We start from the raw sequence: 27,249 nt of genomic DNA, 5'->3' as shown, positions 1-27,249 counted from the left end.
AGACCAGGGGTCAGCAAACTATAGGTCAAGGGCCAAATCTGGCCCTGCTGCCTGATTTTGTAAATAAAGTTTCATTGGACCGTAGCCATGGCCATTCATTTGCGTGTCGTCTATGGCTGCTTTCATGATACAGCAGAGTGAAGATGCCGTAACAGAGACCATATGGCCTGCAAGCCCAAACATACTTATTGTCTGGCCCTTTGTAGACAAAATGTATTGACCACTGACCTAGACAAGGAACGCTCACAATGTGTTATGTGGAAACTACTAGTCTTTCAGGATGCTCTATACAAAAGTATGCTGTGGTCAAATATCTTTGGAAAATGCACAAACCTTATGTCCCCTCTTGAAACTTCACAGACCCCATCACCCTACTGCAGCAGCCCCTGTCCATGCTGTGCCCACATGCACTGCACACTCTGCTTACTGTACGCACCTGTGGCTCTTGCCCTAGGTTCTTGTTCTGTTATTTGTTGTCTTTTCCTCCCGATCCAGGGCGCAGGGCAAGCTGGAAGCACTGGAGAGTCAATGACCTTGAAAGCAGACATCAATCAACGATAGACACTATAAGGGAGAGAATTCCTCAGCTTCCTTGCCTGTTGGTTGGGAAAACTCTGAGGCATGATCTACACTGTCTCCTAGAGCTCACCTGAGGGACCAAGACCCCGCTGTCCACGGGGATCAACCTGCTCATTAACGCACCTTTAGTGACTGTCCTCACTTCCCCTAGCGGAGTTCTTTGAAATCACCTCCCAAACAAACGAATTCTATTCTGATTCTTAGTGTGCTTCTGGTGGAATGCAAACCAAGATACCTACTAATTAAAGGCTCTGAGAAGTCCTGTAGTAAACATATACATATCTTCTTAATTTGGCCCTCAAGGCTTTTTTTTTTTTAAATCTGGCTTCTATCCAACTTCCCAGCCTAATTTTCCTCAAATCTCCCCCACTCATCTCAAGCTTTTTCTTTTTTCCTATTTTTCTTCTTTTTATTTCATTTATTTATTGAACCTATTCCGCTTAAATACATATATACGTTGACAGCAGGAATTTTGTTTATCTTCAATACCTATAATAATGCCTGGCGCATAATAGATATTCAATAATATATTTTGAAAGAATGAGTAAATGAATGAATATTATAAAATATTCAGCTGAGTTGACATCTAGGTTCTGTGTACAACTATGTGTGGCCAATTTAAGGAAATATTTACTTATAAAAATAAAGTATAATTCCATTTTCATATTTATAATCTTCATAGACTTTTTTAATGTAGCTCACAATACTTTTGTTTCCACTATGAATAGGAAAGTCTTCTTTCTTTTTTTAAAAAATTTATTTTTTTATTAGTTTTCTATTTTATACATATTAGTGTATATATGTCACCCATCTCAAGCTTTTTTTCAATTTCTTGAACCCACCATATTCTTAATGATGTTATTCTCTTTCCTCATTGCCTTGCTAACACCTACTCACCTTTAAGGCTTTAAATACAATGTCATGTCATCCTGGAAGTCATCCAAAAAAAAAAAACTTAACCAGGACTAGGTGTTCCTGCTGGATATTCCTGGACTTCCCGTATCACGGTGTTTACCGAGCCACGCAATTCCCAGTTTGGTCTACCTTCCCTCCAAACCATGTAGCTTCATAAGAATAAGAACCATGTCTGTCTTCCTACCCCACTGTATCCCGGAGCCCAGCAGAAGTGCTTCATAAGAATCTGTTGACAGTGTGGATGGACAGTTGAATGCTTCACGTACTCTTTGTGTCGGAGCAGAGGTAGCACACTGGTAGGGTTTGACCAGCCTCTTGGTCAAACTTTAACCTGGTGCCTTTGAGCCCAGCTCTTGACCAGGTCTTTCCTGTGGCCGCCAAGCCCAGGATTAGCAAGTTTAGTGAGAATCCTCCCACTCTTGATATCTAATCAATTTCTTCTTACTAATTTTTCACCTACTCCCTCACTCTGACCATTGCCTCTAAACCCCCGCTTCTCCCTTTTATATTCAGAGTTGAGTTCCATTTCTCTCCCCTATTTGAATAGTTTTGATCAAAATCTTCTTTGCCTGTTTAGGTTAGAGTTGAGCTCAATTCTATATGGAAATCTCCTTTACTGCAGTACCTGGAATAAAATGAGTCAATAAGAGGGAGTATTGATAGAAACCTATTTCCTGTCTCCTTCCCCACCATTCATCTACCACCTACCCAAGTCCCAGGCACACAGAACTATAACCTTTCCCTGCAGTTACCACACATGTTCCTGCCTTCATATATATGCTGTCCCTCTTCTTCGAAGAAAGGGAGTATTTCATCTTCTCTGTCTCATGATCTCCAACTGTGAATCATCTCCCAAAGGATTCTAAGGAATAGCTGGAATTATCATTAGCAAGATTTCCCAAGACATCCACATGTACTTTTTGATTACTTACGATGTACGAAAAACTGTTCTCAGTCTCCCAATTCATCCCACCACCACCCCTTGGTATCCCCCTTGGTATCCATAAGTTTGTTCTCTACATCTGTGTCTCTGTTTCTGCTTTGTAAATAAGATTGTCTATACCAATTTTATCAGATTCCACATATATGCGTTAATATACAATATTTGTTTTTCTCTTTCTGACTTCACTCTGCATGACAGTCTCTAGGTTCATCCACGTCATATATACACTATTGATATTATGTATAAAATAGGTAACTAATGAGAACCTACTGTATAGCACAAGGAACTCTACTCAATGTTCTGTGGTGGCCTAGATGGGAAGGAAATCCAAAAAGGAGGGGATATATGTTTATGTATAGCTGATTCACTTTGCTGTACAGCAGAAACTAACACAACATTGTAAAGCAACTATACTCCAATAAGAATTTAAAAAAGAAAAAGAAAAACTGTTCTCAGTATAGGGGTCAGGGGAGGGGTTCTCTCAGTTTGGATTCCACCCCCCCCGCCCCCCCGCAAAGCAGACCGTGAGACAGGAAATTAGGTGCAGGAAGTTTATAGGAAGGCGAGCCTAGGAAGCAAAAGTAAGGAAACTGGGAAAGTGAATTAAGGAAAGGAGGAAAAATAATAAAAGTATATTAACGGGTAATTTACCACTGGAGGCAACTGGGTCTCAGTCTCCCTGGGGACCTTCTGAGAAGCTGTGAAGGACTTGACTCATAATCAAAGGGTGGGGAGGCTTTGAGGGTTTAGTCATTGATTTTCCTCCTCATTGGCTGAGAGTTGCCTCTAGGGGTTTTAACTCTCCACGTGCCCATATGTCCCCTGCCGGCTATAGAGCAAGCTCCCAGCGCTCCAGAGAAGAAAGATGTGTGTACCTGAGGTAGGAAGTTGTCAGCGAGCTGGAGATAGTCTCCTGAGGTGACAGGGGGACTCAGATGTGCTGAGAAGATACGTGCTGGGCATCAGCGTCATCCGCTACATAGTGACATTCAAAATCTATGACTCGTATGACATCAGCCCAGAGCAATGGGCATAGATGCTGATCGTGAATGTGTGCTGTGTACTTGCCAACGAGTACAATCAACCCATCCTCGTAAGGATACAGACACGCGTAAGAGTCTTAGTTCTCAGGCTGAGATGCTCCAGGCACAACTGACATGATTTCTCAGGTCATCTTTCTCAGGAAGAGTGATGACCTCCTCTTCCTGAGGTTTTGCATCAGCCCCCAAGCAGCTCAGGACAGTTGAAATGAAGATCAGAACTGACATCATACGCAAGTTGGCTTTGTGTGTGGCCTCAGGGTGCTGACAAAAGCCTCCCATTCCTCTGAGCCCGATCACCTGCCTCGAGCTTAATTTCAAAGGGGTCTCCTGGTCAAGAAACCGCAGTTCATTCCCACATGGTCACCCAGAGATTAGAAGTAATTTCCATTCTTCACCTCTCTTCCCTTTCTGATTTCAGGGAGCGGGTGGGCGGAGGGAATCCAGCGTGGACAGCTCATGAGTCATAAGCCCCGTTGCTCTGCCATTTAATGTCTTCACTATTCCACACATGCCTTGCAGGGGGAATCGAAGCTCTTTCCTTGAAGACCAAAGTGTCAGAGAAATCGAAGTTCTCCTTTTCCCACTTTTAATTTCATCATCGATTTTCATGAAGCCCTTCAGAGTCTCCCAATACCTCCAGCTTTCTTTCCTTCAAAGAGAGAGATTTAGAGAAAGCAGCCAGTTCCCAGCTTTCACAGGCCACTAGCGATGTGGCTGCCTTGCGACCAGATCAACCCAGTCCTGATCCTGAGGCCTCCATCTCTCTCCCTGGTGAAGGGTCCAAAGCTTTCCCAGGATTAACCTGTCCCACTGTGGGCTGCAAATCTGTCTGAGGTCAAAGCGTACTCTTAAGGTAAAAAAGGACAAGAAACTATAATGAGAAACAGATGAGGCCAGTAACATTTCTTGGAATATAAAGACAAATCATTGCATTTTGAAAAAGCTTCATCTTATAAATAAAAATGTGCCTTTGGACCTGGCTGAGGTCCCATAACAGATAAGACACAGAAGGAGCTGGAAGTGCACTTGAGGCTCTGCCCCCAGATAATCACAGATGGAGAGCGGTTCTGGGCTCTGAGCTCCACTGTCTTGATGGATTGTCCACTCTGTGTGGGCTTTATTGGCCCCTAGACAATGGGGATGTTTCACTCTCTGTGTCTTTGATCTCGACAATACACTTTGCACGGCTGATTTGCTGGTTCTGAGCTAAGCTAAAGCGAAAGCAATCTTAAACTGAGTATAAATCTTCATTCTTACCGATTTTTAAAGCTAGCACAGCCTTTGTCATCAGACCCAGTGTGCTCACCTACCATTAAAGCACACCATGTTTTCTTTTTTTTCAGCAAGACATTAAGCTGTGTCCAAGCAAATAACTTCATGTTCCCGTTTTGCACCTCTTCTGTTTGAGAAGGACTCATTCATTAATTTTTTTTGTTTCATACTCATCAAGCACCCCCTATACTCTAGGTGCTGTTCTAGGTGTTGAGGATACTGTATAAGCCTGGCAGGGCACTTACTTTTAAAGATGTTACTTACAAGCCAGTAAATGGCCACATGAATTGTGTGACTTATGTGGCACTTTCAAAACTTATATAAAGCATAGTTACATGTTTTTAATCTACAAAGCATTGAGAAATCATCAGCTTTATTTTTTTTAAAATCTATGTCTTTTTTCTCTGGGACATCTCTTGCTTACGGACGTTTAGCCCTCTGTGTATTGGGCTTATAACACAGACTGCCAAGGTCAAAGATGGGAAAGAGAAGTAGAAGAGACAGCTTTTTTTTTTTTTTGTGGTACGCGGGCCTCTCACTGTTGTGGCCTCTCCCGTTGCGGAGCACAGGCTCCAGACGCTCAGGCTCAGCGGCCATGGCTCACGGGCCCAGCCGCTCCGCGGCATGTGGGATCCTCCCGGACCGGGGCACGAACCCGCGTCCCCTGCATCGGCAGGCGGACTCTCAACCACTGCGCCACCAGGGAAGCCCCAGAGACAGCTTTTTAAGTGATTAAAATTTGTCCATATGGTCACTGGCACTTGCTATAATTTTCTTAAAAAAAAAAAGTCCGGTTAATACAAAAGATTATTTCAGAATGGGAAGGGATTTGGGGAACATACGGTCACAGGGCACCCTTTCACTAAGTGAGGAAGAATCTGAGACCTGGAAGCAGGGGATCAGGTGCAAAGCCGGGAAGAAAAGTCCAGGTTCTGCCCTCCACGTCAGCATCCACAACGACCCGCCTAGCAGGTGCATGTCGGGAATCCCTTCCTCTCCCAAGGGCCCTTCTGCCCTTCCTTCCCTTCTTCCATGGCCTCCCTCCTGCCACTTATACTTTCTTCAAGCAAAACCATGGGCTACAGACCACACAGATTTTAAAATTCCACGGCCTTTCCCCAAAGGAAGAATTGCCTTCCTAAATGACATAGAAAGGCAAGGAAAACCAAGTTACACTGTTACTGCTTTTTCCCTTAATGCTTCTTGATTCCCTTTGGGTTCTGGACGCGTGAGATGCTGCTGCTTGCTCTTCCTCTTTCTCTCTTCCTCCTCCTTGTTTTGGAGAACAGCTAATTATAATCAGGTATAAGCTGTAAATCATGGGGATGCTCTCCTTTGGGGAGTTTTATATCCACACGTGTCCTCACAGAAAGGAGCCAGACTGTGGCACGAGATAGACATGGGTTGGAACCCGGGTTTTATCTTCCACTTATTGCTCTGTGACCCTGGTAAGTCACTCGACCTCTCTAAACTGCATTCTCTTTGGTGGAATAGAGATCATAATACCAATCTCTTAAGGTTGTTTAGGGAATTAAGCAGAGGACCATCTGGCAATACCTGAGTGTAGTAGATGCTCTATTAGGGGCAGCCATGAGCAAGAACAATGATAATGACCATTTGTCCAGAATTAGACAAATCAGAGTGGATATGAGACACGTACACAGGCCCACTTTGCATTCCTGAAGTATTTATATGCTTCCTTAAGTCTCACAGTGACTTGTCTTAAGAAAATAGGTCCCACTCTGATCCCACATTTATGTTTGAAAAAATACGAGGCTCACTCAGAAAAGGTGGAGGGCTTTTTCAGGGCCACAGGGCTGGTGGTGGTGGAGCTGGGACCAGAGTCCAGCCCTCTGGACTGGTCCGCTTCTCCAGGCCAGCGATTCCTCCAGAGGCATAGACCCCGCAGCCATACCATCTGAACATTCGTGCGAAGTGGGAGAAATCAAGACCACCAAGAGCCTCTAGGTAGTTACGGTTCATGTTTTGTCACCAAATAAATATGAAAAACTTCAGCGTCCACTGTCCTTACATTCAGAATTGTGGATGAAGTATTGAATACGTGGGACAGGAACATAGGCCTCAAGTGCGCAGTAGTGGAGACCAGGCAGAGACCCTGCTTTACGCCAGAATTTGGTCATTTCAAAACTGTACCCCACAAAAGATCAAAGAGAAATCTGAATCCATGGAAATTAGAGGAAAGAGACTGGCACAATAAGTCTTTCAAGGCCAATTTGCTGGGTTACTTTCGCCCCTTGTCCGTGGACTGTGTCAGCTTTCGCCAGATTCAGTGAACTGGCCTTCCTTCTCTTCGCTCAGAATTCCGCTGAGAACTCTCGTTACCTTTACCAGTGCCGAAGGTCAGCTGACGTGCAGGACTCCTGTTGGTTTCCTTCCAGCACTTTCCCCCTTTCTCACAAAGGACTATTTAAAGCACAATTCCTGATCTCATACTTGGACCCATTTTTAGAGGCTAAAATAAAGAAAATTAGGGGTTCCAGGACTGGGTATGTTTCTGTCATGCTCACCAAATTGCAAGGGTGCTCACAGCTCTTGTATAAGAAGATCTTAACTACATTTAATCACAGGAAGCCTTCCCAGGGAGGCTCAGGTTTGCTCCTTTTATACAGTGATACAAGAAAGATTTTACCTGGAGTAACAAAGGAGATTATTCCATCAATTCCTATGTTTGCTGAGCCCATGCCTGAGAAGCAAATAACACTGCCCTTCTTATCCAAGTTATGGATTTTGTATTAGAGATTCTTATAATTTTCTGTCAGTCACTTCCTCCCTGGCTCCTCCCTTCCTTCTTTGAGAACCTGTCCATATACTTTGCAGAGTCAGTTCCCACAGGCCCTGCTGAGGGGGCACATGACTTGCATCCCTGAACACAGACAGCTAGATCTGGAATGATCCCTACTTGAATCCAGCCAATCAGGTTCTTGCTCTGGGGGATTGGAACTGGGCTTCTGAGATGCTAGTGAGTGTTGGCTGAGTGTTTAGAGAGAGAAGTGAAGCCAGCAATGGGGACAATGTGTTTGGCTTTTGGGCCTAGAATCAGAAAAAAATAACACAGAAAACCAAAAACCAAAAACCACCAAAAAAACAACTAGTCAAGAGGTACAGATAAAGAGAGAGGTAGAGATGGAAATGAGGGAGGGACCACATGCAGACAGAAGCAGAGCCAAGAAACCAATTCATTAAGAGACACTAAGAGCAAAATCTTGGTTTTGCTTTCTATCGCTGTTTCCAATGTTTCGTGGACATTAGTTGCATTCTCTGCCCTTTCATTTTGCTATATGCTGCTGTACTTTGTTGATAAATACAACCCGTGCCTTTTTCCTTCGTGTGTGTGTGTATATGTGTATGTGTGTATGTGATTCCAGCGCGCTTTGTTCTTTGCAACCAAGGGATACCAGGACAGATTTGCATCCATAATCACCTGTGATGACCAGTAATATTTTCAAGATGGAACCTTTGTTTGAAGAGTAGAGCTCATGGTCCTGGGACCAGAACCAAGAGGTGAGGCTCCTGTGATCTAGGGTCTTAGCACAGTGCTCATCAATTTATCTGTCACTGATGCTCCAAGAGCTTTTGCTCTGTTTTCATTCTTTGCATCAGGCTAAAATAGATTCTATAATTGATTTCCCCCTCAGAGGAGTGTGATTTCCCATCTGGGATGGAGAATCTTAAATCCTTTGGGAGCCCCAAGGGTTGGAATGGCTCCAAGATTCCTCCTCATACCATTGGCCAGGGTCTCTTTTTTCCTTTTCTGAAAGGTGTGAATCTGACCTTTCGATTGGTCACCAAGGTTGCCATATTCAGCTACTTGTGACTAAAATACAAAGGGCTTGGAGGGAGCACAGCCCACAGATTCTATTTGAGGAATGCCAAATGGTTCTCCAGGACCCAGCTGGTACCACGCTCTCTCTCACACAGTGCCTGAAATGTGCACAGTTATTTTTGTTAAATTATATTATTGCTCATGAAGAAGTCTAATATTAAAACAAAACAACAATGCCCACAGAGAGGGCAGAGAACTCTCCAACCTGCCAGCTGTGTGACTTTGGGAAAATCAAAACCTCTGTGCTTTGGTTTCCTCATCTGTGAGATGATAATACTAATACCTACCTCAGAGGGTCATGATGGGAGTTAATATTTGTAAAGCCCCTAAACCAGTACCTGGCACATGGGTTGAGTCTTGTTGAACACACATTCCTCCTATTAAGATGGTGACAGAGTAAAGTCTGGGGCTTTCCCTGACATGGTACATAAACTCTTGGACTTAGAATGCCTAAGGTTTGGAAAGTAGGGAGGACTAAGGAGTCGGGTCTTGGTGGATTTGGAACACTGCAAGATGAGATAACGCTTCTCCAGACCAGGGTCAGAGGTCTCCCTTTGGAAAGGGATCCTTAACATGTTGGGCTGGGAAGAAACGAGGAGGTGAGGGAGGGAACTCAGGAAGCTACAATAATATTATAATGAGTAAAAGTCTTTGAGCAAGTCTATCTCAAAGATTCAGGCATTGATGGGTGTGTGTGTATAATTTAAACTCAGGAACATAGGTATAGCCATAGGGGCTGTGTGTCCTTAAGACATGCCCAGCTTTAGATCATATTCTCAAGGAGTTGTTGGTTAAATCATGGCCAGAAATTACAAAAATACTGGGATTTGGGGGTTTTAAGTCATATTTACTTAGGTAGAATTCACATACAGTAAAATTCACCCTTTTTAGTGTGCAGTTCTAAGAGTTTGACAAATGTGTGCAGTCATGTAACCATTACCGCAATCAAGTTATAGAATATTCCCATCCCCCCTAAAAGTTCCTTTGTGCCTATTTGTGGACAACTCCATTTCCCACCTGCAGCCGTGGCAAGCACCGCTCTTCCCGCGCCCCCCCTATAGTTTTGCCTTTTGCAGAATGTCAGTAGAGCTTATCTGACTTTGATACCAGGTCTGGTGATAACAGCTCTTTTAGCATCCTGTAGCCCTTATCACAGTTATAATTATACTGTATATGCAATTGATTGATGAATTGTTCATAGCCTATCTCTACTGCTGGACTTCTGCAGGCATGTCTGAAGGCAGAGATTAGCTGGTTAATTACTGTATCCTCAGCAATACCATCAAGTAGAGGTTCAACACATTGTTTAATGAGTGAATGAATGAGGGACTCAATGATTATAAGGAAAGTGCTCTAAGACACTACTGATGCAGCAAAAGCAATGCAATATTCAGTGGTATCAAATCTATCATATTGTAAAGCACCAGAGACTATATTATTTAAACATTTTTGAAGAGTACGCATAGACTTTTTAGTTACACTGGGTCTGAATATTAGCAATCAGAACCATCCTAGGCAACCCCAGGTGCATTATCAGTACCTTCAATTAATTAAAAATAAAATGAAAAAAATTTCAATAATTTAATACTGTCTTTTGCCATTAATTTGTCTAACTATATATTTAAAGCTGTTTATTGCATAATTTTTTTTTTTTTTTTTGCGGTACGCGGGCCTCTCACTGCTGTGGCCTCTCCCGTTGCGGAGCACAGGCTCCGGACGCGCAGTCTCAGCGGCCATGGCTCACGGGCCCAGCCCCTCCGCGGCATGCGGGATCCTCCCGGACCGGAGCACGAACCCGTGTGCTTTGCATCGGCAGGCCGACTCTCAACCACTGCGCCACCAGGGAAGCCCTGTTTGTAGATTTTTTGATGATGCCCATTCTGACTGGTGTGAGGTGATACCTCATTGTAGTTTTTTTTTTTTTTTTTCAGTACGCGGGCCTCTCACTGTCGTGGCCTCTCCCGTTGCAGAGCACAGGCTCCGGATGAGCAGGCTCAGCGGCCATGGCTCACGGGCCCAGCCACTCCACAGCATGTGGGATCCTCCCGAACCGGGGCACGAACCTGCGTCCCCTGCATCGGCAGGCAGACTCTCAACAACTGCGCCACCAGGGAAGCCCCCTCACTGTAGTTTTGATTTGCATTTCTCTGATGATTAGTGATGTTGACCATCCTTTCATGTGTTTGTTGGCAGTCTGTATATCTTCTTTGGAGAAATGTCTAGTTAGGTCTTCTGCCCATTTTTGGATTGGGTTGTTTGTTTTTTTGATATTGAGCTGCATGAGCTGCTTATCAATTTTGGAGATTAATCCTTTGTCAGTTGCTACATTTGCAAATATTTTCTCCCATTCTGAGGGTTGTCTGTCTTATTTATGGTTTCCTTTGCTGTGCAAAAGCTTTTAAGTTTCATTAGGTCCCATTTGTTTTTATTTCCATTTCTCTAGGAGATGGGTCAAAAAAGATCTTGCTGCACACACTCCCTTTTAACTTTATTATGGAATAATTGACAAATATAATTGTATATATTTAAAGTGTACAGTATGATGGTTTAATACACATGCGTTGTGGAATGATTACCAAGATCAAGATAATTAACACATCCATCACCTTACAGAGTTAACTTGTGTGTGTGTGTGCGTGTGTGTGGGGAGAATGCTCAAGATCTACCTCAGTGACCTTCAAGCATGCAGTACCGTATTACTAACTATAGTTACCATGCTGTGCATTAGAGCCTCAGAACTTGTTCTTCTTAAAATTGGAAATTTGCACCCTCTGACCTATACCACGCCATTTTCCCCTTCCCCTAGCTCCTGGCAACCACCAATCTATTCACTGTTTCTATGAAACAGGCTATAAAAAAAATCACTTGTGGAATTAAAAAAAAAAGCCGATTTCACACACACTCTTTTAAAACAATCATAGATTCATGGGAAGTTGTACCCTTGACCCAGCTTCCCCCAGTGGGTGGCACCTTATATCACTGTGGTATGCTGAAACCATATATATTTATATCTTAAAGGAACTATAATACTTCTCTTTTAAACGTCTCAGAATACCCATAGAACCTGAGAGACTGTTTACTTTTAAGTTTTTTCTTGCTCAATCTACCATTAAATGTTGGTGGTTTAGGTTCTGTGTGAGGCCCTCCTTTTTTCTTATGCATTTTCCCTAGGCTACTACTTTCCAAAGTTTGAACATGTACTGCTGGTAGAATGTAACACAGTTTTAGGTGATGCAAGAATAAATATTAAATAAGAATGAACAGTCATCTATATTTTTTTTACTACATTCCACTTTTACCCACTGAATTTACATTTAAAATGGTGATCAAGGCTCCTTATAAAATAATTTCCTTTAAGTAGAGCATTCTCTTAACAAGTTCTAAGTACATTATAATACAGGCTATAGGCAGATATGGGAAAAATATTGAAGATGGTATTCAGGTGGCTGAGGTTTGAGAAAGATGCCTCTAGGTGATTTAGGTCACTTCCTTCTGTTCAGTAACCATTTTCACATTGCCCACTCTCAGTGTTATAGATCTCTATTCTGACCTTCCCGCTCACATATCCTGTTGCTGTCCGAGTTTCTCCACTTGACAGTTTCAAGGACATCTTAAACTTGACACATGCTAACAGAACTCATCACCTGCCCCCACCTCTCTCCCCACCTCAAATCTGCTTATTCTCCAGCCTTCCTCTTCTCTGGAAATGGGACCACCACCCACTTCCTCCCACGGTCAGAACTGAGGTATCATTATTTGTCCCCCTTGCTCTTCAGCCTTCATGGTTATCAGATCCCTCTCATTCCACCTTCCAGATGCCTCCCATATTTGCCGCCTTAGTCCAAACCAACATCTTTTGTTTGGATTCCTTCCCCACGGTTCCTCTTTTCTTCGTTTCACTCCCCATCCCAACCACAGTCTCATCTCCTACTGCAGCTGGTGTAATTTCTTCGACCCGGATTTAGAAACTTCCCTGGCTTCCTCCTGCCCTCACACTATGCCCCTGTAAGAAGTGGCTTCTCTTCACCTCCCCGGCCTCCTCTTCCACTGCTTCCTACTTCCCTTCCTCTTCTCACCAACACTTGCCCTCATAGGTCTTTGACATGCTTTATGCCAAATCCTCTGCTGGGAATGCCATCATTCTCATCCCGCACGCACCCCGCCCCCGGTCCCTGCTCACTCTTGATCTCATTCTTCAGATCTTAGCTATACCTTAATCTCCCAGGAGCTCTTTTTTGACCACCAAGCCCAAGATGGTCCCTCTGTTTTATTCTGTCACTGCATGTTCTACCCTTTCACGGTCCTCTGACTATTTCTAATTACTTTTTCAGCACATCTCTCTACTCTGCTGGATTGTTAGCTTGTTCACTGCATTAACCCCAGGGCACAGCTCATTTCCTGGCGTAGGGTAGGTGTCCAATAAACATTTGTGGAATGAAGCAACATAATGGTGCCTTCGAGCTGGAGTTGTTGACTCTTCGGGCCAGCCGTTACGGCGTGGCCCCCTGTTTCTTGGTACCTATTAGTTCTCTTACCTCTGTGAAATTCCTAAATTGGGTTTGCAGTAGATTTTTGGCAGTAGCGTTCCCAAGTTTGCCATCAGGGTCAGAAAAGTTTCTGAAAATCATAGCGGCAGTGGCGATGGCTTTTTCCAGATCTGAACCATTGCGTAGAGCTGTGAAAGAAGAAATGTACAACTGTGTAGCCTAGGTTAGAAATGACCCTTCCCCAGACATGAGGCTCTACCTTCCAGGGGAACTTAGGGAACAGGGATGGAAGGTTTGTGTCAATGTGATCCTGGCCTTGGGCTCTTTGCCACCTATCTGGGAGTGGGACATGGGGGAGTCTGATCCTTGACCTTTAAACCATGGAGAACAAAAGTCCCTCAGTAGCAATTAGAATTAGTAGAATTCGGATGAGATTTATCACCCTCTTCCCCTGTGACCTTGGGAAAACACCTGACCTCTCTAAGCCTTGGTCTTTCGACGTGTAATTTCATTCAGTTATTCAACAAATCTTTATAGAGCATCTACCGTGTGCTTGGCTCAGTCCCTGGCATTAAGGATACCTCACTGAATAAGACAAAGTCCTGCTCTTGTGGAGTTTATATTCTGTGTCAGATAGAGCATCACCACATGCCAGTGTGATAAAGGAGAATGATATCCAGGACAAGTCCTTTGATATCATGATAGACAAGGGATCTCTTTGAATCACGGCCTCAATCACAGTGATCTAGCTGGTTTCTCTGATTTAAATTCCTTGAAAGGATGGTACTAGCTCAGTCCCTTCCAGTGGGTAGCACATAGTGAACTCTGAGAAGTGCACAAAGGACAGTGAAGAAAAATCTTATCCTCTCTGTTCTCTCAGTCCCCAATACAACCCCTATTATAGAACTTTTCCTGCTTTACGCTTATTGCATGTTTAATCATCTTTCTCTCTAACTAGAATACAAGCTCCATGAGGCCAGAGATCATAGCTTTTTTTATCACTATATTCCCAGTGACGAGCACAAATGCCTGCTATGTAGTAGGCGCCAGTAAATGCTGTTGAATGAATGAATAGGAAGAAGAGAAAACAAAATCCAACAGCTTTCTGCCCAGGTAAAGCGCAACAATCATGGATTCAAAGAAAGGTGATCAGTCAGATATTTGTGACTTTTGTATCGAGCACTTACTGTGTTTCTGGTACTTTCTGAGCTGTTCAGCACATAGAAGTGACAGAACCAGATGTGGCCTCTGCCCTCATCTATATTACAATCTAGTGGGGTAATAAATAATAATCAAGAGGATATGTGTGTATACATATATTTGTTTTATACATATTTGACAATTATTTATTTCTCCATATACACATATATTATGCATATTTGCAACCTGTATGAGGCAAAGAAGGTATAGAAACAGAAGAAATAGAAAATTACAGAGTAGGTCTCAGAGGAAAAGTACTGAGATAGGTTGTCTTGGAGGCATCTACTATATAAGTAGATTAATATTTAAGCTAAGACCAATACGGTGGGAAGGACCTGCTGGGGTGGGTCAGCCTGGGATTAGGGTTGTTTTGAGTGTTCCAGGCTCAGGGAACAGCATATGTGAAGGCTCAGATCAGGAGCCTGGCACATTGGAGGAGCTGAAAGGAGACAGTTGTGGCTGGAGTCTAGAGGCTGAAAGTGTGTTTCATTAGAAAGGTTGGCAGGGGCTAGACCATCCAGGGCTCCTAGGTTCTGGAAAGGAATCAGGATTTTCCATCAGATGTACAGAGAGGGCATTAAAAGATTTTAAGCATTTAGTGTTTTTTTTTAAATTAAAGTTCAATACACAACATGGTTAATCAACTATACCCCAATATAAAATAAAAATTTTAAAAAAGTTAGATGGAATGACAAGAGTTAAGAGGAATGGATGAAGGGAAAAGAACTGTGGACCTTCTCAGTTTTTACTGTATCTCTGAACAGGACTCCAACTAAACAGTAAATGGTGTGCATAAACACCTGCCAAAGCATTCTAATCAATGTGTTGGCCTCTCTCTCTCTTGCATGAGGAAATGTGTGTCCTCTCCATCCCCCCGTGTCATTTCACCCACAATTAGGCCGAAGCTTGAGGCATTCGGACTTCCTGGTCCCGCAAATGGATAACTCTTTTTTGCCCCACACTCAAGAGTACCCACTTATTTGCTCCAAGCTAGAGCAAGTCAAGGACATGTGTGTAAGCAGCAATCTGGTTGGGATAGGAAGTTGGAGCTGCCATTTATTGCGCACCTATTGTGTGCCAGATACTTTAATAAATTGTATATTTACTTCTCATAACCACCATAGGGATTATTATACCATTTAAATTTTTATTGCGTTTTTAACCTTTTTATTTTGATATGATTATAAATTTACAGGAAATTGCCAATAAATACGCAAAAACAATCTCCCGCACCTGTTCCCCCAAGAAACATCTTGCATAATTACAGTACAACATCCAAAGCAAGAGACTGACATTGATACAATCCACAGTTTCTTCAGATTTTACCAGTTACATATGCCCTCATCCTGTGTGTGTGTGTGTGTGTGTGTGTGTGTGTGTGTGTGTGTGTGTGTGTGTGTGTGTGTAGTTCTAGGCAATGTTACCAAATGTGTACCTTTGGGTAACTATCACCACAATCAGTATACAGAACTGTACCTCCAGCACAAGATTCTCTCATAGTAACCCTTTATAGTTACAGCCAATCTTTCTACCTGCCCCCTCCCCCATCCCTAACCCCTGGCAATCACTAATCTGTTCTCCATCTTCATATGTTATGCAACAACAAATGTTCTGTGAATGGAATCATACAGAAGTTCTCTGAGAATGGCTTTTTAAACTCAGCATCATTCCCTTGAGGTTTTTTTTTCCTGTTTTTATTTTTTTATTGGGGTATAGTTGCTTTACAATGTTGTGATTCCCTTGCGTTTTTTTAAAAAATAAATTTATTTATTTGATTTTTGACTGCGTTGGGTCTCCGTTGCTGCGAGCAGGTTTTCTCTAGTTGCAGCGAGCAGAGCTACTCTTTGTTGCAGTGGGCAGGCTTCTCACTGTCGTGGCTTCTCTTGCTGTGGAGCACGGGCTCTAGGCGCACAGGCTTCAGTAGTTTGGCCACACAGGCTCAGTAGTTGTGGCACACAGGCTTTGTTGCTCCACGGCACGTGGGATCTTCCTGGACCAGGGCTCGAACCCATGTCCCCTGCACTGGCAGGCGGATTCTTAACTATTTTGCCACCAGGGAAGCCCCTCCCTTGCATTTTATCCAAGTTGTTGCATGTAGTGATGGTATTTTCCTTTTCATTGAGTAGTATTCCATGATATGTATGTACCACATTCACCACCAAAGGACATTTGAGATGTTTACAGTTTTGACTATTTTAGTCCCCTTCCCACATAAAGTTTAGAATAAGTTTGTCTGTTTTTTTTTAAAACAACTTGAATGTTGTTGTTTTTCATTAAACTTAGAGAGCAACTTGGGGAGAACTGGTATCTACTATGTTGACTCTTCCAACCCATGAACACTGTATGTCTCTCCATGATTATACCATTGTATAGATGAAGAAAGGATAGGATCTTGCTGAGGACACATTAATAAGTGGCAGAGCTTGAATATGAATCCATGTTGAAAACACAAGCCTTAAGAAGATAGGAATGTTTTGCCTGTCTTCTCTTCTGTGGAAACTTCAGCACTTAGAACAGTGCCTAGGATCTAGGAGGTGCTTCACAAATCTGTCGAATCAATGTCTGCAGAATCTGTGCCCTTAGCTTCCTACTCCTTGATTTCCTCTTTGGTTTCTGATCCTCAGTCCCATCCTGACCTGTGGCTTCTGTCTGCTAGTCCAGTGGCTGGCTCTCCATCTAGACTACTATCCCAGACTCAGAAAGTTCCCTGCTTCTTTGCATTCAATTTTTAGCTCTTTTCCCTCCTATCCTTATCCACCTCTTCCCTTCACTTCTGCCACATCCTGAAACCCACATTTAAAATTGGGATTTTTTGGCTTCCCTGGTGGCACAGTGGTTGGAAGTCCGCCTGCCAGTGCAGGGGACCCGAGTTCGAGCCCTGGTCCAGGAAAATCCCACATGCTGTGGAGCAACTGAGCCCGTGCGCCACAACTACTGAGCCTGCAAGCCACAACTACTGAAGCCCGCATGCCTAGAGCCCGTGCTCCGCAATAGGAGAGGCCACTGCAGTGAGAAGCCCGTGTGCCACAACTACTGAGCCTGTGCTCTAGAGCCCGCGTGCCACAACTACTGAAGCCCATGCACCACAACTACTGAAGCCCTCGCACCTAGAGCCCGTGCTCCGCAATAGGAGAGGCCACTGCAGTGAGAAGCCCGTACACCGCAATGAAGAGTAGCCCCCGCTCACCACAACTAGAGAAAGCCTGCGCACAGCAACGAAGACCCAACACAGCCAAAAATAAATAAATTAAAAAAGTAAAATTGGGATTTTTTTCCTCAATTACCCAAGATTTTCCTGCTCATCAAAAACAAGGAGATGGCATATTTCTTTTAGCTCATGTCTCCCTTCCCTGGGAGGTGGGGTTGAGGTGGTGAGGAGCTGTATGGCGGTAACTTGGCATTTAAGTGGCTAAAGAATAAACTCTGTTTATAAATAGTCTTGTTTTTAAGAAGCAAAGTGCTTAGAAGAAACACCTTAATTCCTTCGGAGGTAAATGTCCATTCTGTAACTTTTACCAGTTGATTTATTTATTCATAACCCAGAATAACTAGACAGGGCTTTAGTATGGGTTGTTTTGCTGGGTCTGAGACTTCTCATGGGGGACAGTAACCTCTTCCTCCCCTGGCTGTGCCCTTCTGGAAAGGAATGGGTGAGCTTCCAAGCTGTGAGTGAGCTTGCAAGTAATGATAGACACCTTTCTTTTTCTTTTTTTTTTTGCGGTACGCGGGCCTCTCACTGTCGCGGCCTCTCCCGTTGCGGAGCACAGGCTGCGGACGCGCAGGCTCAGCGGCCATGGCTCACGGGCCCAGCCGCTCCGCGGCATGTGGGATCTTCCCAGACCGGGGCACGAACCCGTGTCCCCTGCATCGGCAGGCGGACTGTCAACCACTGCGCCACCAGGGAAGCCCTAGACACCTTTCTTGCTTACTATGTGCCAGATGCCTTTCAAACATAAGCTTATTTAATGCTTCATAAACCCAGAAGGGTAGGTACTATTTGTGTCTCTATTTTACGTATTGGAAACTGACACATGGAGAGATTAAGAATCTTAAGGTCACATTGCTCCCGGGTGGCAGAGGAAAGATTCGAAAGTCTGTCTGCCTTCAAAGGCCACAGAAAGACCTGCCACTTTGGAATAACTCCTTCTAAGGGCATCTCCATGGAGGCTGTGGAACCAGACGTTTCCCAGTCCTCTGATGAAGTTCAGGTCTGACTGCTCTCTAAATGGGGACTCCATCTGGACTAGCCCACTTCTCTTCCTTCTCCTCCATTCATTTTAACACAGCATGCATTTTCCCTGACTATAAAATAACATATGCTCGTGGTAAAAACCGAACTAGAAAAAAATTTAAAATAAAAGATAAAAACGAACTCCGCTTATCCTACCAATACTGATGAGACTTTGTGAGGCATTTTTTGGTTTCCTCTTTTTATGGTTGGGTTCTTCCCTTAATAAACTCAGTGTGTTGCCTCCTAATTCCTGCCCTGTCTGCCTCACAGAGTTGTGGGCGAATATGTGAAAGCATATTGTAAAGAGCGAAGTGCCATTAAAAATGCAAAGGATTGATGTTTCTTTTTGGGTGTCTCTTATTGCCTCTCTTGCCTTTAGAATGGGGGTGGGGGGTGTTAATCCAGGCACTTCATGTCTACATTTCCTGCTAGCTCCTACCTCACTTTTTATGCTTTAATAATACTAAACTGTCTGCAGTTCCTTACACACTCTGTCCTCCCAGCAAGTACTTATTGCCGGGCCTTGTCCTAGTTCTGGGGACAGAGCAATATTAAGTGAGCAATATTAAGAGAACAACTCCTTGGTTCCTGGAGCTTGCATTGTGATGGGCGATTATGGAGCCCACGCTCTGTATGCCAGCCACTTCTTTATGGGGTGTATATGATTTGACTCATTTAATTCTTACATCAGTCCTCCGAGGTGGGTTCCAGTATCATCTCCACTTTATAGATGAGGAAACTGAAGCACAGAGAGGTTAAGTAGCTTGCTTAAGGTCACACAGTCAGTCTGGTTCCTCACCGTGATGCATGCTACCTCTAGATCTTGTTTTTCAGGCAGTGTATCCTGCAGGATTCTTTCCCAAACCCTGGGATAGGGCTACCTGCCCCTCCTTTGTGCTTTTCTACTTCCCTAAACATAAGCTTGTTATAACCTTCAGACTGAAACACTGTTTATCTGTCTCAGTTACCTTCTAGATCAGTGCTGTCCAAAAGAAATGTAATACGAGCCTGAATTATAATGAAATTTTTTCTAAGTAGCCACATTAAGAAAGTAAAATGACGCAGATAAAATTATTTTAGAAATATATTATTTAACCCAATTTATCAAAATATCATTTCAGCATGTCATCAACATGAACAAATTACTCAGATATGTTACACTTTTTCCTATTAAGTCTCTTAAATCTGTCATATATTTTACACTTACAGCACAACTGGATTCAGACTAACCACATTTTAAGTGTTCCATATCCACAGGTGGCTAGTGGCTACCATATTGAACAGTGCAGCTCTAGACTGTGTGTTCCCTGAGGTCAGTCACTGCATCTTATTTATCACTGCATTCATTCCCAGGCCCTGGCGCGTTGTATGCCTTAGCATAGACATGTGCTGAACTGAGCTGACTTGAACTTGAGAACAATCCCTGCCTCCTTCTCCTCACTTGCCCTGGAAAGTGGAACCTAAAATGTGAAACATTTCATCTAGTGAGTTCCTAACACTTTAGTGTAGTAGAAACACAAACCTCAGTACAGCAAAGTGTCAGAATCACCTCATTTTAGAACTTTTCTTAATATTAGTTATTTTTTCAAACAAAGAAATGAAGACCCACAGGAGAAACGTGGTTTTTCCCAGTATGCGTCAGTCGTACATGGCAGAACTAAAAATTAGATCTCTTCTGTTTTCTCGCTAGATCGATAGTTTCCCCAATACTCTAGCACTTTTCAAGCTTTTCCACTATAAAACTACTTTGGATGCTACAGGCAAATATGTACTCAACACCCATTTCTATCCACCTCCCCCGAGAGATCAAGGGCATAAGCCCAAACAGCCAGAAGTGAAAATGTGGGTTGGTACTGACTTCTATTCCATGATCTAGCCCTGCTTGATTTCAGTGAATAACACTTAAAATTACCATTGAATACAATACATTCTGGCAAGATGAGCCATATTTATCCTGTGTTTTCTTAAGGCATGGGAATAAATGTGGCCCAGTTGTCTACTGTAAGGAGTCTGGTGCCAGGAATGATGTGTGTGTGTGTGTGTGTGTGTGTGTGTGTGTGTCTGTGTATTGGTGGGCAGTGTGGATGATAGAGAGTTACACTCCCCCCTCAGCCTCTCAGAGGAGGCTGTTATATGAGAAATGTCATGGATATTTATCATGTCATGGACATGATATTTTGTCATTGACATTATCAAAAGTGCCTGAAATTGTGAAACAGAAATCATAGGTCTCTTGTGTTGTGATAGTGTAACAATAATATTCTCACCAAGATGAAGATTTATTTCAATAGAAATATAAAGCATCTCCTCTGGAGACATAGACCAGCCAGCTAGGAGGAAAACTAACTGCAATATAATAGAATCCAGCTGTGCTTGTTACTCTATAAAGAAGCCACATGTTTTGGAATAAGATAATGATCCCAGTATATGAGTATATTTTTTCTTATACTGTTATTTCCATGACAGCATTGTTGGCTCTAAAAATATTCTACCTATAAAATGGAATGCTGACGGCAAATGTGTACACCTCGGGAGTTTGCCACACTATGTCTTGATCGATCAACAGAGGCAGTTGGGGACTGATTGCACCCTGAATACCACTGAAGGTTTACGAGTCAGATGCTGACTTGGACACACTGAGGGTCCTGCCCATGGAGGGCCAACTGGCTATGGTGGGATGAACACTGAATTAGGAGTCAGGGATCCATGCTCCTATTATAGCTGGGCCTTTAGATTCGGGTGAGCTAATTCCTATCACTGGACCTCAATTCCCAAATGTTTAAAAAGAACATCAGGGGCTTCCCTGATGGCGCAGTGGTTAAGAATCCGCCTGCCAATGCAAGGGACATGGGTTCGAGCCCTGGTCTGGGAAGATCCCACATGCCGTGGAGCAACAAAGCCTGTGTGCCACAAGTAGTGAGCCTGCTCTCTACAGCTCGCAAGCCACAACTATTGAAGCCCGCATGCCTAGAGCCCATGCTCCACAACAAAGAGAAGCCACCGCAATGAGACGCCTGCACACCACAAGGAAGAGTAGCCCCCGCTCGCCACAACTAGAGAAAGCCCGCGCGCAGCAACAAAGACCCAATGCAGCCCCAAATAAATAAATTTATAAAAAAATAAAAACAAGAACAAAAAGAACATCATAAATGCTTGATGATTTATCTGCAAGTTCTCTTGCATCGTTGGCATTCTTTGGTGTCCTATTATTTTTAACTCTTGGCATGCTCTCACGGTAGAGAAGGAACACATACATCTCTGTCACACCAGGCCTTACCTTTTATTAAAGCCAGTTGTTTGGATATTGAAATGCTGCCAACAAAATGATAGAAACATAATGATTCTGGGAGTTTGGGTACTGATATCAGCATCTAAAGTAGAGCAATATAATGATTTAAAAATTAATTTATTTTCAGTAAATCTGCCCTGAGCGTTCTGGTGGAGCTGCCATCTGTCTTTCAAAATCCTTTCTCCCCTTGTCACATGGTAAAGAAGTACAATACTTGGCAATGGCTGGCCCCACATATCCTAGCCTTTTGTGTAGCCTTTTGTGACCGTATGACCAAATGCCCTCCAATGGAAAAGGAGCAGAAGCGAAGTGGTTGCCTTCTATGCAGCCTCTTCCCGTGCCCTTTCCTGTTTCCAGCCAATTAACACAGAAATTATCAGGAGTACTTTGCAAGCCACATCTTGAAGCCACAAGCCACATCAGCCTGTGTCCCTACATGGTGGCATGGAGTAGGACTGCCACCCACCTGGAACCCTGACTCTGAACTGTCACATAAAAAAGAAAAAAATAACTTCTTGTTTTGTAAAAGACTGAGGATTTGAAGTGTTATTTGTTCCAGCAGCTTAGCCTACCTAAGAATCTACCTACTGTGCTAGGGCGTGGGGACGCATCAGTGAATGACTGAGATGTTCCCACACTCTTGGGGCTTAGAGTCTAGCGCAGAAGGCAGATGTTCAACCCGTGATTCAATACAGAGCAATGGCAGAGCGCATACAGAGGGCAGGGAAGGACTAACCCAGTCTACAGGTCAGGGTAATGGTATTTTATCTCAACCAAATGAATCATTAGGTGAAGAAGGAGGAAGAGTGTTCCAAGCAGAGGGAACAGGGCGTGCTGAGCCCCGGAAGCGGGAGAAAGCATGGCAAGATTGAAGAACCAGAGGAAGAACAGCATGGCTGGAACATGGAGAGGGAAGGAGATAGTGGTGGAAGAGGAGGCTGCAGTCAAGGGTCAGGACCAGAGCACTTGGAGTGAGCCTTAGGATGGACGCAGGTTGTTAGCCTAAGGGTAGTGGGAAGGAAAGGGGTGGCATGATCAGATTTGCATTTGGGGAAGTTATTCCACCTGATATATGGGAAGGAGAGTGGAAAGGGACCAGATGGGAGGCAGGGAGATGGACCTTGCTGCTCCCTTATAAAAAGCAGACAAGGGCTTCCCTGGTGGCGCAGTGGTTGAGAGTCCGCCTGCTGATGCAGGGGACGCGGGTTTGTGTCCCAGTCCGGGAAGATCCCACATGCCGCGGAGCAACTAAGCCTGTGCGCCATGGCCGCTGAGCCTGCGCATCCGGAGCCTGTGCTCTGCAACGGGAGAGGCCACAGCAGTGAGAGGCCGGTGTACAGCAAAAAAAAAAAAAAAAAAGCAAACAACATTTGCTTGATACTTCAACCCCCAGTGGCTGGAGTGGTTTGGAGAAAGCCAGTAAGAACAGTAGAACTTGGTCATATCTTTGACAGCTCTTTAAAGGGAACTTTTGGGTTCGAGATCTGGTTTGGCACTAACTAGTTAAGAGATCGTGACCTTTGGGGACCTCATTTTTCTTACTTGTAAAGTTAGGAAGCTGGACTCTATGATATCTTGGACTTTTTATGGCCTTCTCCATGAGCTACTCCTAATTTTCAAAAAACTCTGCACCCAGGCTTCCCTGGTGGCGCAGCGGTCGAGAGTCTGCCTGCCGATGCAGGGGACGCGGGTTCGTGCCCCGGTCCGGGAGGGTCCCGCGTGCCGCGGAGCGGCTGGGCCCGTGGGCCGTGGCCGCTGGGCCAGCGTGTCCGGAGCCTGTGCTCCGCGGCGGGAGGGGCCACAGCGGTGAGAGGCCTGCGTACCTCAAAAAAACAAAACAAACAAACAAAAACACTGCACCCTTATCTCCTTCATAGGACAAAGGATGTGCACTTTATCCTACATACACTTTACACGACGTACACTTGCAACATGGCTCGTGTTATTTTCTTTTGCCACGATCTCCTCCATCAGAGTGTGAGGCCCTTGACAGCAAGAGTTCTGCAGATTCTCCATAACTCCTACCCCTGGCCCAGCAGAATACCTGGCACCTGTCAAGTGTTCAAAAACTTTTTTGAACTAAAGCAGGTCCCCTAAAGGGAATTATGTAAGGAAGAATATTTTTCATTTATTAGGCATAAATTTACACATTTGCATGATCCGAAACCACTTCCCTCTCTCATGGATAATTTGAAAGAATATGTCATACCCTTAAAAGCATTACCAATTTTGATTTACAAATGTTTTTCAAGAGGCAATCAAAGACATTTGTGTTAATTGTATCACTTTTTCAGTTTGCAATCAAAGCTGCAAATTTGTTCTCTTTAATTTTCCAACTCAGTTGAAAGCGGGATTGAGGTGGGTAACAGGCACCAAACTGGCACCATTTTGGCTACCAAGTTGTAGCCATGAACTCTGGAAATAGACCTGCAAGCTTAAATGAAACTCGATAAAGGAGAGCCAAGCGCCACTGACCTTCTGGGCATTGTCCTAGGTGCTAAAGTAGATGTTGCGGCTGCAGAAGGATTGGGCTCCCCTTCCAAGTGGAGTGCTTGGTCCTGGGTACTGTGCATACAGCCACACATACTCTGCTCTCCTGTTGTGTGTTGGCCCTTCCTAAGCGGCAGTTACTTGCCCACTGTTACTACTGTCATTTGTTCCATAGCAACTATACAGTGGCCCTTGCAGAAGAGCCTTTCCCTAGTGTTATTTGCAGGCAGACATTAAACCAGTCATGCCATAGTCAACAAATATTTGAGTGTCAAAAAAAAAAAAAAAAAAATATTTGAGTGTCTGCTGTGGGCCAGACACCGTACAAGGTACTGGGGACACAACAGTGAGAAAACTCAGCCATGGACTTTGATCCCAGAGAGCTTAGTGGTCAAGGCTGATATTAATCACGTAATCGCAAAAGAAGTCACCCCTGTGACAATACCGTGCAAGGGGGATGCTATGAGGTTGGTGTCAGTCAGGGAGGTGAGGGAGACATCCCTGGGGAGGTGATGTTTGATGCCGAGTAGGAAGGAATGAAGCAGGTGAAAGGGCAAGGGATCCACATTGTAGGCAGATGGAACAGCCTGTGGTAAACCCAGTGGCAGGAGGGAGTGTGGTGATTGGGAGGGACTGAAAGAAGGCCAGGGTAGCTGGACCAGAGAGGCTGAGGGGGAGGGAGGCTCCAGGTGAGGATGAAGAGGAGGCACGGTGACTAGACGACGCAGGACCTGGGAGGCCACGGTAGGGAATTTTCACTTTATGTCAAGAGAATAGGAAACCATTTGTGAGTTTTAGGCAAGGAGGCCGATAAACTTAGATTACAGTCTGGAGACATCACTCAGTTTTCAGTGTGAATAATGGTTTAGAGAAACGAACAGCGTAAATTCAGCAAGACCAGTAGGAAGGCTATTTCTCTTGTGTTTGCTTAGAGCTTGCTCTGTAAAAGCTGGGGGATGTCAGCTCAGTCAAATGAGTCTGGGTCAGGGAAGACATGACCAGCGATTACTTACATCGCTGATGAGTTGATGGGTGAGAGGAGATAGATCTCAAGAGAAGCCAGGCATAGTCATTGTTCTGGCTTCCGCTTGGCTCCAGGGACACTGCTGTCATTACTGCATCACTGGTCACTGCTCCAGCATATGGCCACTCCACTTGCTCATTAATGGCCTGCTTCTCTTTATGGTTTTCTTTTCTGTCCTCCCTCTACCTCCCGACTAATTTCCTTAGCATTTTTCATTTAAATACGGGAGGGAGAGAGAGTCTGATTGATCTCACTAATTACTGTTGCCCGTACTGGTCAGAGTTTTAATGCCAGCCTGCCCCGTCGGTTGTCAGTTAACCTATGCAATCAGCTCCCTCGGAGCAGGTGATGACGCTAAGCCAGCTTCACTGCCCACGTTAAATCCAACAGCTGGTTTCCTCAGTGGAGAGCTCTGAGTAGGTTTCTGAGAATCTGGATTTGTAAGAAACACGCCAGATGATTCTGACATGGACTATATTGCAGAACTGTTGGCAGTGGTTAAAAAGAGGCTCTGGAGTAGTTTGAATTCTGACTCTGCCATTTACTATCTGTGTTACCTGGGATAAGATCTTTAAAATGGCTAAGTCTACTTTCTCATTTATAAAATAATACTTTCCTCATGGAAATACATTTCTCATGGAAAGCACAGTGTCTGATACACAGGGAGCAATCAATAATAGACACGGAGATGACAGTAGAGGTGACGTGTCATCAGGATCCTGGCAGGACACAGACTCTAACTCGGATGGCATCAGAGACACCCATGAAGGGATCACTCAGCGGTCACGGTTAGGAAAATAAACATGGATGTCGAGGCACCCAGAGACTAGAAGCGATGGAAGACTTATCACTCATGTCCTGAAGGAGCAAGGAGAGGAAATCAGATGATGGAGCCCAGAGAGGGCAGGATTCTTGGAGCAGGGGCCACTTGACAGAAGTCGTGGATGAAGGGAGACAGCCGCGGCTACAAATGAGGCAAATCAGGGAGGGAGTGGGGAAGAGATACCCCAGGCTCTGATCTCCAGCCTGTGCCTCCCGTTGACCAAACCAATCAGGGAACCAGCAGGAAGGAGGCCTGGGAGGTGGAGTCTGAGAAATCAACCTCTTGGGGCAGAGGCTGGAATAGGAGGGTGGGGTAAACAAATGGGCGAGAAGCATGATGATGGTGGTGATGACGATGGTGCTGATGGAAGCAAAATACTGGTAATCAGGTTTATTCATAACCTTCTCCTCAAGACTGAATCAAACTTAGGATCAAAAAGGCGTAGCAGGGCTTCCCTGGTGGCGCAGTGGTTAAGAATCTGCCTGCCAAGGCAGGGGACACGGGTCCGAGCCCTGGTCCGGGAAGATCCCACATGCCGCGGAGCAACTAAGCCCGTGCGCCACAACTACTGAGCCCGTGCACCACAACTACTGAGCCCGTGCTCTAGAGCCCGTGAGCCACAACTACTGAACCTGCGTGTCACAACTACTGAAGCCTGCATGCCTAGAGCCCGTGCTCTGCAACAAGAGAAGCCACCACAATGAGAAGCCCGTGCACCATAACGAAGAGTAGCCACCGCTCGCCGCAACTAGAGAAAGCCTGCGCGGAGCAACGAAGACCCAATGCAACCAAAAAAAAAAAAAAAAAAAAAGGCATAGCAGTATCTACAGACAGTTCGGGTGATAATATATCATTTTCCCCTATACCTGAATTTCACAATATCATGGAACATTTAGACTATTTACACACAGTGTCAAAGCATCTGGAAAAAACATTAAAAAAATGTTTGGGGCTTCCCTGGTGGTGCAGTGGTTGACAGTCCGCCTGCCGATGCAGGGGACGTGGGTTCGTGCCTCGGCCCGGGAGGATCCCACATGCCGCGGGGCAGCCTGGGATATATGTTGCAAAAAGAAACCCCAGGGAATCCAGTGCCTTGTGGTTTGAATCCT

The 27,249-nt window shown here is 44.4% G+C and overlaps 1 protein-coding gene across 1 annotated transcript in view; it reads right to left on the bottom strand.

Moving 5' to 3' along the window:
• SNTN (sentan, cilia apical structure protein) overlaps positions 1–24,432 on the bottom strand; it is a 38,491-nt gene extending 14,059 nt beyond the window's left edge. The window contains exons 1-3 of the mRNA XM_089919521.1: positions 24,279–24,432; positions 21,792–21,826; positions 437–13,271 (exon numbers count right to left, since the gene is read on the bottom strand). Of these exons, the coding sequence (XP_089775647.1) occupies positions 13,087–13,271; positions 21,792–21,826; positions 24,279–24,388 (330 nt within the window). The 5' untranslated portion in view covers positions 24,389–24,432 and the 3' untranslated portion in view covers positions 437–13,086. The remainder of the gene's footprint in view (positions 1–436; positions 13,272–21,791; positions 21,827–24,278) is intronic.
• Positions 24,433–27,249: the final 2,817 nt, after the last annotated feature.

Source organism: Delphinapterus leucas, chromosome 10 (genome assembly GCF_059928025.1).
Source record: "Delphinapterus leucas isolate spDelLeu-1000000601 "Yukka" chromosome 10, BTC_Dleu_Yukka2, whole genome shotgun sequence".
Lineage (NCBI taxonomy): Eukaryota > Metazoa > Chordata > Mammalia > Artiodactyla > Monodontidae > Delphinapterus > Delphinapterus leucas.
Note: the sequence above shows the minus strand (reverse complement) of the source record. Positions and strands in the feature narration are given on the sequence as shown.